Here is a 16486-nt window from a genome sequence, read left to right as displayed (position 1 = left end):
AAGTGGTGTGACTGCCTCCGGAAATGCAGCATCGAGGTAACTCTCCCCCTCCATGATGTGTCGCAGTGCCTGAAGCTGAAACTCCAACATTTGCTGCAGATATGGTTGCTGTGAACCACAGTGGCATCCACAAGTTCCCACATTTTGCAGCTGCAACACATCACTTGGCCCTCCATCCATCGTGTCCCCCTCCTTCCACCAGCATGCTTTTCTGTGTGCCCCTCTCACCGTCAAGATAAAGTGCAAACAATGCAAATATGTTGCTGCCTGTAGTCAAACAGAAATATTTGATTTATGTTTTAAATATGTTATATTTTATTGGACTGCAAAATTTCTCTAGGGCTCGTGACTGGGATAGGGTAATAACTAGTGGAATGTATCAAATAAGGTAGGATTAAATAATCAAGGATAGAAGATAGAGACAGGAAATCAAAACAGCAAATGGGCAGCAGAATATTTCAACATGGTGTTGATGTATATTCTAGTGAAAGGAAAATATAGATGAGGCTAGTAAATAGTTTTCTCAGTGATATTTGTGTTCTTGGCTATTTTATTTAAGAGAACAAAATAAGGTCCTCTGGATGTCACCTGAAGCATCTGGACCCCATGTAGAGAGATGTGCAATAACTTCGGAATCTTTTGATAAGATCACAAGGAATTCAAGAATGTGTAGCATGACACTTTGGGGTACTGCGAAAGAGTTATGTGTAAAGTAGCTAACATGCAAGAAACCAGCTCAAAATGGACCCACGCAATGGTTTGGAGTTACTTACAATAATTGCATTGAAGGACAGGTTTCAGGCATGCAAACCACTTGACAAACAACATGGCATAAAATGGTTATTGGGGCCAGTAGAGTGAAACAACACCAATCAATGATAAAGGAATTGAAACATACACCATAGAGAAATGGATTTTCAAACAATCGGGATAGCATTAAGCACACTGATACCTCTCAAATTAAGCAAAATTAAAGTGAAAGGGTAAATAATTTGGATTGGAACAATTAGGAGCCCGGTAGCAAGTAACCTGGTGGAGGAATTTGCACAACATGGATACAAATGAATGCAGAACTGGAGAACATTTTAAGTGCATGTATCATGTAATTTTATTATAAATGAGGTGATCGGCAGATTGGAGTGTCAGAAAGAGAGGAGCATCAGTCTAAGCAGATTCAAATTACTATAGGTTATGGAATACAAGGAAATTTAATACAAGTTGTAGGAAGAGAAATCTGAAATCTAAAAAAAATTTGGATTTTCTTAATGCACCATGGAGCTGACCATTGAGGCACTGAAGCTATGGTTACACTGCATGGCCCACTCTGCAGGTGCTCTTTTATACTTAATGGAATTATATGTGGATCTGTGTGGTCAGTCATATCCTTGACAAACTAGCCCATCATCAGGGCACAGCCCTTTCCACCAGCAACATGGTGAACAGCTGAGGAGGAAGAAGAAAAAGAGGAAGGGAGGAGATTGGCTAGCTAGTCCAAAATAGCATCATTCAACTTCAGTTCCACTGAAACAAAGCAGCAAATCCCTGTGATACAACACTCACTCACCTTTCCATTTCTCTGCTATGGACCATCACAGTCTCCTTTCAGCCACAGCTTTGACATTAACACCACCATTCCAAACCAACTTTATCCAATGTTCCATACAAAAGTGCAAATGTGCTTGTAACTTCTCAAAATTCGCTGGATTCTGGGTGATTCCGTCAGATTAGAAACAGCAAATGTGAAACCACCGTTTGGAAAAAAAGGAGATAGACAGAAGGTGGGTAACTATAGACTAGTTAGCTTAACTTCTGTAGTAGGGAAAGTACTCAAATTTATCAATGAAGAAATATTGAGCTGGATAGAAATTGTCCCATTGGGCAGATGCAGCATGGGTTGATAAAGGGCATGGATTCATGAAATGCATTAGCTAATTAACAGTAATTCTTTGAAGGCATTACAAGTGTGGTGGACAACAGGGAACTGATGGATGTAGTGTATCTGGATTTCTAGAAGGGATTTGACAAGGCGCCACACAAAAGGCTGATGCATAAGTTAAAGGTGCATGGCGTTACAGGTAATATATTAACATGGATAGAGGATTGGTTAACAAGAGTATGAAAATAGATAAGTCCCCTGGGCCGGATGACATTTATCCTAGGATTCTCTGGGAGGCTAGGGAGGAGATTGCAGAGCCTTTGGCTTTGATCTTCATGTCGTCATTGGCTACAGGTATAGTGCCGGAAGACTGGAGGATAGCAAATGTTGTCCCCTTGTTCGAGAAGGGGAGTAGAGACCATCCTGGGAATTATAGACTGGTGAGCCTTCTGTTGTGGGCAAAGTTTTGGAAAGAATTATAAGAGATAGGAATTATAATCATCTAGAGAGAAATAAATTGATTAGGGATAGTCAACACGGTTTTGTGAAGGGTTGAACCCTCACAAACGTTATCGAGTTCTTTGAGAAGGTGACCAAAGAGGGGGATAAGGGTAAAGCAATTGACGTGCTGTATATGGATTTTAGCAAAGCGTTTGTTAAGGTTCCCCATGGTAGGCTACTGCAGAAAATACAGATGCATGGGATTGAGGGTGATTTAGCAGTTTGGATCAGGCATTGGCTAGCTGATAGAAGACAGAGGGTGGTAGTTGATGGGAAATATTCAACCTGCAGTTCAGTTACTAGTGGTCTACTGCAGGGATCTGTTTTGGGGCCACTGCTGTTTGTCATTTTTATAAATGACCTAGATGAGGGTGTAGAAGGATGGGTTAGTAAATTTGCGGACGACACTAAAGTCGGAGGAGCTGTAGACAGTGCGGATGGATGATACAGTTTGCAGAGGGACATAGATAAGCTGCAGAGCTGGGCTGACAGGTGGCAAATGGAGTTTAATTCAGAAAAGTGTGAGGTGATTTACTTTGGAAAAAGTAACAGGATTACAGAATATAGGGCTAATGGAAGGACTCTTGGTAGTGTCAACGAGCAGAGAAATCTCGGTGTACATGTGCATAGATCCCTGAAAGTTGGCACCCAGGTTGAGAAGGTTCTTAAGAAGGTGTACAGTATGTTGGCTTTTATTGGTAGAGGGATTGAATTTCGGAGCCGTGAGATCGTATTGCAACTGTATAAAACTCTGGTGCAGCCGCGCTTGGAGTATTGAGTACAGTTCTGGTCACCGCATTATAAGAAAGATGTGGAAGCACTGGAAAGGGTGCCGAGGAGGTTTACCAGGATGTTGCCTGGTATGGTGGGAAGGTCTTATGAGGAAAGGCTGAGGGACTTGATGTTGTTTTTGTTAGAGAGAAGAAGGTTAAGAGGTGACCTAATTGAGGCATACAAGATGATCAGAGGATTAGATAGGGTTGACAGTGAGAGCCTTTTTCCTCGGATGGTGATGGCTAACACGAGGGGACATAGCTTTAAATTGAAGGGTGATAATTATAGGACGGATGTCAGAGGTAGGTTCTTTACTCAGAGGGTAGTAAGGGCGTGGAATGCCCTGCCTGCAGGAGTTGTGGACTTGCCAACTTTAAGGGCATTCAAATGGTCAGTGGATAGGCATATGGATAACACTGGAATAGTTTAGGTTAGAGGGTCATTAGATTCATTCCACTGGTCGGCGCAACATCGAGGGCTGAAGGGCCTGTACTGCACTGTAATGTTCTATGTTCTAACAGAAAGCAAGGAGTAGGGACAAATGGGTGTTTTTAAGGTTGACAATTAGTGACTAGTTGTGTGCCTCAGGAATCACTGTTGGGACCGCAATTATTTACAATTGACACAATTGATTTAGAGTTGGGGTAGTATGGCAAAGTCTGCAGAGGACACTGAATGTCTGCAAAGGGATATACATAGTTTAACTGAGTAAGCAAGGGTCTGGCAAATGGAGTATAATGTTGGTAAATGTGAGGTCTTGCATTTTGGTAGGATTAACAGCAAAATGGACTATTATTTAAATTGTAGAAAATTGCTGTGCAGAGGGACCTGGGTGTCCTTGTGCATGAATTACAAAATATTAGTTTGCAGGTGCAGCAGGAATTAAGAAGGCAATAGAAGATGGTCCTTCATTGCTAGAGGAATGAAGTTTAAAACAGGGAGGTTATGTTCCAGCTGTATAAAGTGCTGGTGAGGTCACACATGAAGTACTGCATACGGTTTTGGTCTTGAGAAAGGAATATACTAGCACTGGAAGGGGTGGAGAAGAGATTCACTAATTTGATTCTGGAGTTGAGAGTTGGCTTATGAGGAGAGACTGAGTAGACTGGGACTATACTCATTGGAATTTAGAAGAATGAGAGGGGATCTTATAGAAACATATAAAACTAAAGGGAATAAATAAAATAGAAGCAGGGAAGTTGTTTCCACCGGCAGGTGAAACTAGAACTAAGGGCCAGGGCCTCAAAATAAGGGGGAGCACATTTAGAACCAAGTTGAGGAGGAACTTCCTCACCCAAAGCGTTGTGAATCTGTGGAATTCTCTGCCCAATGAAGCAGTTGAGGCATGTTTTTAAGGCACAGATAGATTTTTTGAATAGTGAAGGAATTAAGGGCTACGGTGATTGGGTGGGTAAGTGGAGCCTAGTCCATGAAAAGCTCACATTGGATGACAGAGCAGGCTCGAGGGGCCAGATGGCCTACTCCTGCTCCTAGTTCTTACATCCTTATTCTTTAGAATCTGTCTTGCAATTGCCTTTGCCTAATGTTGTTTACCATAGAACCATAAAAACCATGCAGTTCAGAAAGAGACCATTTGGCCCATCAAGTCTGCACCGACTACAATCCCATTCAGGCCCTACCCCCATATCCCTACATTTTTACCTACAGACCAAAACTGTACACAATATGTCAAGTATGGCCTCACCAGCACTTCATACAGCTGGAACATAACCTCTAACCTATGCATCTCAGGACACTAAGGGGCAATTTTATCTGGCCAATCAACCTGCACGTCTTTGGACTGTGGGAGGAAACCAGAGCACCCAGAGGAAACCCAAGCAGACACAAGGGCATTGTGCAAACTCCACACAGACGGTGACCCAAGCTGGGAATCAAACCCAGGTCCCTGGAGCTGTGAAGCAGCAGTGCTAACCACTTGCTACTGTGATGCTTTTCTAAAAGATTGTTAATTTGTGGGATGTGAGCATTGCTGGCTAGTGCAGCATTTATTGCCCATTCCTAATTGCCCTTGAGAAGGTGGTGGTGAGCTATCTTCATGAATGATTGCAGTTGAAGGGAGTTCCAGGATTTTGACGCAGTGACTGAAGGAAAAGCAATTTAGTTCCAAGTGAGAATGGTGTGTGACTTGGGAGAGGACCTTGCAGTTGATGGTGTTGTCATGCATATGCTGCCCTTGGCCTTCCATGTGATGGAGGTCACGAGCTGGGATGGTTGTCCAAGGAGCCTTGTTGTATTGCTGCAATGCATCTTGTAAATGGCATACCACTTCCACTGTGTGTCAATGATGGGTGGGGTACTGATCAATTGGGCTGCTTTGTCCTCGATGGTGTTGAACTTCCTGAGTGGTGTTGGTGCAGAGTTATAAGTCAGATGTAAAATGGGTAAATTAGCAGACACCTGGTTTGACATGGCAGCAGCTTAGGGTGAATTTGGAAAGTTACAGATGTCACCAAACTCCTGGGTGGAAGTAGACCCGAAAGACCCCCCGGGTGGAAGTATCCTGATTGAATCCCCAAAGCCACATCCAGGTGAGTGGCGAATATTCCATCACTCCAGTGGCTGCAGCGTGGTTTGCAAACAGCTGCTGGCTTTCGGGAGAGGGAACTGCAGATGACTTCGCAAAATGCTCTCAGGCAGTTTTTAGGCATAAGTTGTCTGAATTCAGACCTCACTACCTCTAGCAGGTAGATGATAGCACTAATGTCTCTTCAGCTTCTTGGGCACTTCTCTGCCCTATTGCAGAACTTTTTGGTGCTTTTCCTGCGCTCAAACTTCTTTTTAACCAACTACTGCAGAATTCTTCTTGCCTTTAAAAGATACAGGTTGACTTTAAATAGTGCAAGCTCACTATAAGTGGAAATGTCCATGCACAAACTTGGGTTCTTCCTGGGGCCTACAGCCACTAAACAGCACATTTAGTAATAGATTACTAATGGATAGTAATTAATGATTATGCAGCATTAGTTTTCCATCGATATCATTGAGCACAGTTTAATTACGTATCATAATTCCTGGACCCAATTATTGGCCCCACCGATTTTTTCCGCATAAATTTATAACTGAACTCTAAATCCATTGTATTGAAGAGACAACTTGATATCAACTAAATATAACTTCAATGGTTTTTGTTTCTGTATGTATCCTATATTGATTTTGTTGCAGTTTAAAGTAAAATGTAGCAATTACTGGAAAGTGAAACTGAAACAGAAGTTGTAATTGAAAGATTTTAAAGAAGCGAATATATCCTCCCACAATATAATAATCACAACATTGCTTAGACTTTTTTAAATATAGAATTTAATTTCAAAGCCCGATTCTAAACTAAATTCCATTACATTTTTAAAAATGTTGTTGTATACTATAGTCACTCGGGCATTTTATTGGATAATTCATGTCTTCAAGTCACTCCTCCTTATAAAATGAGGCAGTCCTTTCAATTCTGGATCAGTTAAGCCACCATGGCTGATGAGGGTGGCGATTTTGCTGTCTTAGTTACTGGTTTTTCACAGATTACAAAAAAAGTAATTAAAAACAAATTAGCTGCTTATTTTCAAAGCAAGAAGAAGTCAGGTGGTGGGGAATGTGATGTTAAAATTGTTGAAAATGGAGATGCCGTGGTGACTTTCCTCAAAAAAGATGGTATGTTTTAACTTTACATTCATTTTGAGTTCTGGAAATGCGGAGCGATTGGTAGTAAAATATATAAAATAAACCGTGGTAATTAATTCAAATCATACAGCCGATCTTATATGGAGAAAATGAAACATGAAACTGAAAGTGAAAATAACCAAGACCAAGTCTTTAAGAATTCAAATTAATTTTAATTTTAACACAAATCTATATACTTTTCACACTAACATAAAATTAAACACATTGTTTAAAGTTCGAAAGAGTAAATACAATGTTTTCGAATCACTGAACCTCTCGTTAGTGTCAGAAACTCCCTGAAAATATCGCCACCTTCCTGTGGGTCCGCAATATTAAACTGTCAGCTTACCAGACAAAATCATTGCTGTAATTGAAACATCAGAAATGTCACCAAAATGCAAAAAAGAAACAAATATCTGGGCGAATGTCAACGACCAGAAATGGGTGAGTTTGTATCAGGTGGCATTTTGAAACGCCCGTTCCTAACTTTAACGAAGACAGCATGGACAATCACCCTCCTCGCAGTAGGTGGATCGATCGTCTGAATGTTATGAGACCAGTAGCCTCAAAATTAACCACCATTTGAAATTTAACCCTGGCCGGCTGGATTTCTCAAGTAAACTTTCGGTTGTGAGCCGGGGGAGTGCCGTATCTAGGAGAAAGTGCTTTCCCAGTTTAAGACTTCACTTCATCCTCTGCATTGGACGTTCTTGACCCTTCGGATCTCCTAAAATGTTACTAATCTGAACCCCTATTTGAATGGTCTTCCCCGCAAGCCTCCGATCTCCTTCACCTGCACTTCTGATATCTCCTCTGAAAACCGTACGGTCTCCCCCGACCTTTCTAATCTCTCACCAAATCTCTGATTTCTCCCGTGATCGTCAATTTCGTCTGAGACCCTCCCAGTGTTCTCTCCTCCATCCGCACCCGCTCTGAGACCTCTACTCTTCTTCTCCAGCTCTTATTTCCGCCCCCGCGAGGTGATCGATTTTCTCCTCTAACCCTTCCAATGTTGGCTAGTTCTTAAGGACCCCCAACTCGCCCCAAGACCTGCAATCTGCTTCCCACCCCCAAAAACCTCCAATTTCCTTCACCAAAGAGCCTTCTTGCCACAACATTCTCTCCCCTCGCCCCCACCTGGCAAAACCTATAAATCTTTGCTTCCCATTTGGTGCTAAAGACCGACCTACCCAATTTTGTACCCAACAGTCTGTCAAAATGGCTGGCTGTAGCTCAGACGATGACAAAAAATGCTCAGGTCCTGTCATTAAATTTGTCATAACTGCAAAACAGCCGTCTTCTTTTCACCTCTCCGCATACACCCACATGTATACGTACACAGTTTCAAACCAATTTTCAGCCCCTGATGTTAAAACAGAAAAATTCATGACCCGTGAAAACCATCCCGCCCCGATCAGAAATGCCTTCCAGCTTGCCTTTTTAGCTGGGAGTGTTGGTGTGGAAACCTAACGTTTACCAGGGAACTAAAAACAAGAAGGTTTCGGTTTCATTTCCCGTCATTTTACTTTGTTTGTCGAAAACTATAAGCAGGTGGAGTCATATTAAAATGTTTGAAAAGTTGGCTTAACTTTGGGTATCGACATAACTGTGCTGACACATTTGTTTGAATGACCTCCACTCACCACCAACTCCCTCGCCTCCGTCCCCGCCCCCGTCCGTACTTTCTACCTTTATGGTTCTAACACTGAGAGTTAGGTCAATTAAAATAAATTACTAGAATACAGGCAATTGTTATAGAGAAAATGAAAACCAAAAAGAAAATTATCTGAGATATAGCAATGGATGGAAAACTGGAGGCAGCAGGACTGTGTGAAGTCTTGGCCGTGATCTTGGAAAACTTTTGGGCAATCTTTCATCTTCACTGTTGGGGACAGTAATGTGGTTGAACCTGTTATAGAAGCAGTCCAGTTTTGCTTGTTGATTTCAAATTACCATGGAATAAAGATGAAAATGAACGCCCTTGTTTCTAGCATGGAATTATTTCCAAATGAGAATGGGGTTGACTTTTGACTTTTGGATGAACAGCCATCAGAGACCCGCCTGTTGTGGCAGCGAAGCGGCCCCTGCTCATTTGTTTATGGCAAGCAGGTTTTGAAATGTCAAACAGGCGAATCAGGAAGCTTGCCAGATTGTAGCCTTGCTTATGGCTGCCCCTGCCAGATCATAAGGCAAAGTGCATGGAGGCAAGTAGTTCTGCGGCCAGATTATTTTTGCTGGATACAGGAGGGGCCCTTGTGCTCCATCAGAGCCTGCAAAGAGAGTTTGGAGCAACTGATGAGACTTTGCACATTGCAAATGGACCCCAAAACTGGGTTAACTTTTTATGTCTAAGGAGCCCAATTTCTTTATTCAAAGGGGCTGATCACCTGAAACAGACAAATTCTTGGATACCTCATGGCAGGGCACCTTTTAAAATACTTTGAAAGGTTTAAAACTAATTATGTTTGGATTACATCATGGATAATAAAGAGACCACAATGTAAGTAAGTGCAAATAAAATAGGAATGGTTTATTCAATGTAGTGACAGTAGCACAGTTAGCGCAAGACTGACTTTAGCAAGTTTCATCCAATTAGCATCTGCACTGACATAATCAGTCTTTCTGGGGGATGACTTCTGAGATGAACGTCTCAGGGGCCTTCTTAGGTGTCGTTCCCTGAATTTCTGGAAACTCTTGTTGCACATTAATAGCTTCCTCTTGAGTGGTTTCTGTTTTCTGTAGACATTATTAACATCTACCACCTGGGTAAGACTATACCTATTTCAGGAACACTTGGTTGGTTGGTTCCCCTGGCTCCATCTGAAATGTTTCAGGACCTTGGATGACTTTCCTCCACTTGATATGGTGTGGCAACCAGCTGACCCACATGCCACCTCCAGACCAGCTTATCCCTGGTCTGCACCGTATTTGGGCCACCACTACCACAGGGGCCCATTTCTCTCCAGATGTGTAATTCCTGGCCAGCATGATGTATCCCTTTTGGAAATTCCTCAACTTGGAATTCCCCTCCTTTCAGGCCATTTGTCCTTCTTGATTCATTTCTTTAATGGGATTTAATGGGATTGAGGGTTATAGATAGGCCTATTAGGTAGGGATACGATCAGCGCAACTTCTGGGCCGAAGGGCCAGTTTGTGCTGTAGTTTTCTATGTTCCACCACTTCTCTTATCTCTTCTGACCTCACCAGGTCCTCAGTTTGTGATTATACATTAACGACACTGGTGAACACTGAGTTGTCACATGTGGCATATTATGAAACATATTGAGGATCCTATTTACTCACATTCCAAGTGAACCCCCCCCTTTGGAGGCTTTCAGCACCTGCTTCAAGGTTCAAGCAACCTTTGTGCCTGGTCACTGAGTAGTACGGAGCCATCCTAACTTGTTGGACTCCTCTGTGATCAAGGTACTCTCCAAGCTCCTTTGCCACAAACTGGGTCCCATTGTCACTCACCACTTGTTTGGGATTCCCAAATCTAGTAAATAATTTGTCCAGTCTAAAAAATCTAAAGTTTATTTATTAGTCACAAGTAGGCTTACGTTCATACGGCAATGAAGTTCCTGTGAAAATCCCCTATTTTCACCTCTGTGGAAACCAACTTCATGATTGCCACTTCTGGTCACATGTAGTGGGCATTGACTGCCACCAATAACATTTGTCCTTTCACTGAACCTGCAAAGTCAATGTACACCCTTTGTCATGGAGCTTCATGGTGGGACTTTTATGGTGGGACAATTGAGGAATAGCAGAGGACTTTCAAAGCGATCTTTTACAGCGCTCAGCAAAAGTATATACCAGTGATAAGGACTGTAGAAAAAGAGATAATCAGCCATGGATAATGAGGAAATAAAGGAGGGTATCAAATTGAAAGAAAATGCATACAAAGTGGCAAAGATTAGTGGGAACCTAGAGGATTGGGAAACCTTTAAAGGTCAGCAGAAAGGCATGAAAAAGGCTATACAAAAAAAAAAGTAAGATGTGTTATGAGAGTAAACTAGCTCAATATAAAAATGGATAGCAAAAGTTTCTACAAATATAGAAAATGAAAGAGTGGCTAAAGTAAACATTGGTGCTTTAGAGGATGAGAAGGGGGGTGTAATAACTGGAAATGAGAAAATGGCTGAGGCATTGAATAGATATTTTGTGTCGGTCCTCACTGTGGAAGACACGAATAACATGCCAAAAATTGATGACATGAAGGCTATGTCCGGTGAGAACCTAGAAACTATCATTATTATGAAAGAGGTAGTGTTGGGCAAGTTTAATGGCGCTTAAAGTAGACAAGTCTCTCCTGGTCCTGATGGAATGCGTCCCAGAGTACTAAAAGAGATGGTGGGAGAAATAGCAAAAGCACTAGTGGTAATTTACCAAAATTCGCTGGACTCTGGTGTGGTTCCTGCAGATTGGAAAACAGCAAATGTGCCAGCACTGTTTAAAAAAGAAGATAGACAAAAGGTGGGTAACTATAGGCCAGTTAGCTTAACTTCTGTAGTGGGGAAAGTGCTTGAATCTATCATCAAGTAAGAAATAACAAGATATCAGGATATAAATTGTCCCATTGCTAAGACGCAGCATGGGTTCATGAAGGGAAGGCCATGTTTGACTAATTTGGTGGAATTCTTTGAGAACATAACGTGCAGTGGACAATGGGGAACCTGTGGATGTGGTGTATCTGGATTTCCAGAATGCATTTGAAAAGGTGCTGCACCAAAGACTACTACATAAGATAAAGGTGCACGGTGTTACAGGTAATGTATTAGCATGGATAGAGGATTGGTTAACTAACAGAAAGCAAAGAGTGGGGACAAATGGGTGTTTCTCTGATTGGCGATCAGTGACTAGCGGTGTGCCTCAGTAATCAGTGTTGGGACTACAATTGTTTATGATTTACATAAATAATTTGGAATTGGGGACCAAGTGTCAAAAGTCTCAGATGACACTAAGATGAGTGGCAGAACAAAGTGTGCAGATGACGCTGAAAGTCTGCAAAGGGATACAGATAGTCTAAATGAGTGGGTGAAGGTCTGTCAATGGAGTACAATGTTGGTAAATGTGAATTCATGCATTTTGGTTGGAATAACAGCAAAATGGACTATTATTTAAATGGTAAAAAATTGCAGCATGCTACTGTGCAGAGGGACCTGGATGTCCTTGTGCAGGAATCTCAAGGAGCTGGTTTGCAGGTAGTTAAGAAGGCAAATGGAATTTTGTCCTTTAATACTAGAGGGATGGAGTTTAAAAACAGTGATGTTATGTTGCAGCTGTATAAGATGCTGTTGAGGCCACACCTGGAGTACAGTGTACAGTTTTGGCCTCCTTACTTGAGAAAGAATATACTGACACGGGAGGGGGTGCAGAGGAGATTTACTAGATTGATCCTGGAGTTGAGAGGATTGGTTTATGAGGAAATACTGAGTAGACTGAGGCTGTACTCATTGGAATTCAGAAGATTGAAGGGAGATCTTATGGAAACATGGAGGGAATAGATTAGAAGCAGGGAAGTTGTTTTCACTGGCGGGTGAAACTAGAACTAGGGGGGCATAGCCTCAAAATAAGGGGAAGCAGATTTAGGACTGAGTTGAGGAGGAACTTCTTCACACATAGGGTTGTGAATCTGTGGAATTCCCTGCCCAGTGAAGCAGTTGAGGCTACCTCATTGAATGTTTTTAAGGCAAGGATAGATAAATCTTTGAATAGTAAAGGAATTAAGGATTATGGTGAGTGGGTGGGTAAGTGGAGCTGAGTCCACGTAAAGATCAGCCATGATCTTATTGAATGATGGAGCAGGCTCGAGGGGCCAGATGGCCGACTCCTGCTCCTAATTCTTATGTTCAGGCCATTCCCATGGGTGAAGGGGCGACAACAGCAGCACCTTCCTTACTAGAGCACAGGATTCACAAGAATCTGCCTTCTAGATCTGGGAGTCTACACTTGGCCACAAAAATAGCTCCCGGCAACCTCTTTCATCAGCACCACACCTAGGTGCCTTGGTGCACTTGTTCCACACCTTTCCTCTTAATGTGGGAGGAATGATCACTCTCATCCCCCACTATAGATATCTGTCTGATATGGACAACTCCCTCTCCCTGCACAGATAGTGACGTAAATCTGGCTGGTCCTCCTTCTCAGGTCTAAATTCATGACTTGTCATAAGACTGGTTCTACCGCACCTGGATTGCAGACACCAGTGCCTTGTTGATAAAAATACATGATTTTTAAATTACAATCAGGAACATGCATTCCTCCAGGGAGAGGCAGCCTTGAAAGAGCATCTGCATGCCATGCTTCTCTGATTGTTGATTTTGTATGTCATAGGTAGAAGAGATGCCCATCTTCCCCACTATGTTCCTGTCTTTGGCCCAAAAATGGTGGTGAAGAGCCTGTGCTTGCTCAGCAGCATGAGCTGACGGCTGCGCAGTAAGTGTGAGAATTTCTTCACCCAAACACAATATTCAATCCTTCCTTTTCGATCTGGGCATAGTTTTCCTCCATTTTCGTCAAAGACCTTGACATAAAGGCAATGAGTCTTTCCCTTCTATCAAACCAATATATGCGACAATACAGTGCCAACCTCGTAAAGTGAGGCATCGCAGACTAATTGCAGTGACAACTTAAGTTGAAATAGGTTAGCACTTCTGATTTCCTTAAATGTTATATTACCTCCCAATAAGCTTCCTCACATCCCTGAGTCCGTCTCCATTCCCAAGCAGTTGGTATAAGGTTTTAATGTACTTATCAAATCTGGCACAAACTTGACATAGTAGTTTGTCAATCACAAGATAACTGTGATACATTCTTTGGTCAAGGAACCTGCATAATGGCATCCATTTTCTTGGGTGCCTTGTGCAAACCTTCACTATCGATGACATGGTCCAGCTATTTCTAAATCATTTCTAAAGAATTCGCATTTTTCATTATTGCTTGCAGGCAATGCTCCTGCAGTCTTCTGAGGGTCTCTTCTAGCTTCTTCAAATGCTCTTTTTCGGTGGAGCCCATTACCAAAATATCGTCCAGGTAACACTGGATCTCCGGCAACCCATGTAATATTTGATCCATTGCTCTCTAGAAAAGGGCCTGTGCCAACGTGATGCCAAAGGGAAGAGCTTGTAACATAAAAATCCCCACTGAGTTAATATTGTCAGAGGTGGTTGGGACTCTTCCGCGACACTTATTTGGATAGGTCTGTGACAGGTGTTAAGGCCCAGGCCAGAAACCCCAAAGTTTATTAGTATTCTGTAGTTAGCCTGGACTCTAACTTTTACATTTTATTTTGACATTAGGGTGACATCAGGTGCCCCACCCCAGGTATGATTCAAGTGATTCACCAGAAATATTTTGTCAAAACAAAGTTTATTTAAGAATTAGCGTAACTTTTACAAATTAAAATACTTAGACATGACAAAGTATGATCCTTAACAACTAGCTATCTCTAGAGTTCCAATTTAAAGCAATGCCCCATAGTTACCGTCTGTGCAGAGTCTGCATGTTCTCCCCATGTCTGCGAGGGTTTCCTCCAGGTGCTCTGGTTTCCTCCCACAGCCAAAAAGACGTGCATTGGCCATGTTAATTTCTCCCTCAGTGTACCTGAACAGGTGCCGGAGTGTGACGACCAGAGGATTTTCACAGTAACTTCATTGCAGTGTTAATGTAAGCCTACTTGCGATGCTGATAAATAAACAAAACAAAACCCTTCTTCAAAATTAGTTAGCACAAAATCAAGTATGCCCATGTGATGCTAAATTTTCAGCTTTTTAACACTTCTGGACAGAGATCCAGACAGCAGTTTCCAAAACAGCAACTCTCCGAGAAAGATTCACTCTCAAATAGCAATTCTCAAAAAAAGAGACTTATCTCCTGGCAGATTCCAGTCTCCAACTTCAGAGAGGGGAAAAAAGAACACTGCTCTCTCTCAACTCCAAAAGTAGCATTTAAGTTTCGTCCAGATTCTCTGTCACATTACCTTACCTGCTAATCATCCCAATCAAACCCCACTCTGCAAAATCACTAAATAGTTCCTCAATGAGAGGAAATAGGTATTGATCCACACACAATGCTGGGTTCACAGTGATGTTGAAGTCCCCACAGATTCTAATCATGCCATCTGTTTTTAAAACTGGAACAATTGCGGTGGCCCATTTGGTAGTGGCTACTGGTTCCAATGCTACCATATTCACCAGCCTTTCTAGTTTCGCTTCCGCTTTCAGCCAGATGGCATAACTGCTCTGACCAAGAATGCAAGAAGCTACAAAGGGTTGTGAACATAGCCCAGTCCATCACGCAAACCAACTTCCAATCCCTTGACTCTGTCTACAATTCCCATTGCCTCGGAGAAACAGCCAGCATAATCAAGGACCCCATGCACCCCAGACATACTCTCTTCCACCTTGTTCCATCGGGGAAAAGGTACAAATGTTTGAGATCACGCACCAGCCGACTCAAGGGCAGCTTCTTCTCTGCTGCCATCAGACTTTTGAATGCACTTATGTTATATTAAGTTGATCTTTCGCTATACTCTAACCGTGACAGAACACTACATTTATACCCCAGGGGTCGGTGCTGGGGCCTCAGCTTTTCACCATTTATATAGATGATCTGGAGGAGGGAACCGAGTGTAGAGTGTCGAAATTTGCTGACGACACCAAGATTGGGGGAAAGGCAAATTGTGCGGAGGGTGTGGAGAGTCTGCAGAAGGATCTAGATAGGCTGGGCGAATGGGCCAGGAAATGGCAAATGGAATTTAATGTTGGCAAGTGTGAGGTGGTCCACTTTGGTAGGAAGAATGGTAGGAAGGACTATTACTTACGGGGCGAAAAACTGCAGCAGGCGACGGTGCAGAGGGACCTTGGGGTCCTTGTGCATGAGTCGCAAAAACCCAGCTTGCAGGTGCAGCAGGTGGTCAGGAAGGCGAATGGGATGCTGGCCTTCATAGCGAGGGGGATTGAATATAAAAGTAGGGAGGTCTTGCTGCGGCTATATAGGGCATTGGTGAGGCCGCAGCTGGAGTACTGTGTGCAGTTTTGGGCGCCGCACCTGCGCAAAGATATTTTGGCCTTGGAGGGAGTGCAGAGGAGTTTTACTAGGCTGATACCGGAGTTGAGGGGGTTGAGCTATGAGGAGAGGCTGAATAAACTGGGCTTGTACTCGTTAGAGTTTAGAAGAATGAGGGGAGATCTAATTGAGACGTATAAGATGATGAATGGGATGGATAAGATAGAGGTGGAAAGACTCTTCCCGCTCAAAAAAGACAGTAGGACTAGGGGGCACAGCCTCAAGATAAAAGGGGGGCGGTTTAGAACGGAGTTGAGGAGGAACTTCTTCACTCAAAGGGTGGTGAATCTCTGGAATTCTCTGCCCGTTGAAGTGGTGGAGGCTGCCTCGCTAAATATTTTTAAGACGCAGGTTGATGGGTTTTTGATAAGAGAGGGGATTAAGGGCTATGGGGAGAGGGCGGGAAAGTGGAACTGAGCAGTGACAGATCAGCCATGATCTTATTGAATGGCGGGGCAGGCTCGAAGGGCTGGATGGCCTACTCCTGCTCCTATTTCTTATGTTCTTATGTTCTTATTTTGCTCCCTCTTTATCTTCCCTATGTACACTATGAATGGTATGCTTTGTTTATATAGCAAGAAACAATAGTTTTTGCTG

The 16486-nt window shown here is 42.7% G+C and overlaps 1 protein-coding gene across 2 annotated transcripts in view; it reads left to right on the top strand.

Annotated features, from left to right (window-relative positions):
- Nucleotides 1–6620: 6620 nt before the first annotated feature.
- Nucleotides 6621–16486, top strand: part of LOC145358603 (protein mono-ADP-ribosyltransferase PARP14-like) — a 61667-nt gene continuing 51801 nt past the window's right edge. For both annotated transcript variants that reach the window (XM_080212811.1, XM_080212800.1), the window contains exon 1: nucleotides 6621–6811. In XM_080212811.1, the coding sequence (XP_080068937.1) occupies nucleotides 6631–6811 (181 nt within the window). In that variant the 5' untranslated portion in view covers nucleotides 6621–6630. The remainder of the gene's footprint in view (nucleotides 6812–16486) is intronic.

The sequence above is a fragment of the Carcharhinus amblyrhynchos genome, chromosome 2 (assembly GCF_965287045.1).
Source record: "Carcharhinus amblyrhynchos chromosome 2, sCarAmb.v2.hapA, whole genome shotgun sequence".
Taxonomy (NCBI): Eukaryota; Metazoa; Chordata; class Chondrichthyes; order Carcharhiniformes; family Carcharhinidae; genus Carcharhinus; species Carcharhinus amblyrhynchos.
Note: the sequence above shows the minus strand (reverse complement) of the source record. Positions and strands in the feature narration are given on the sequence as shown.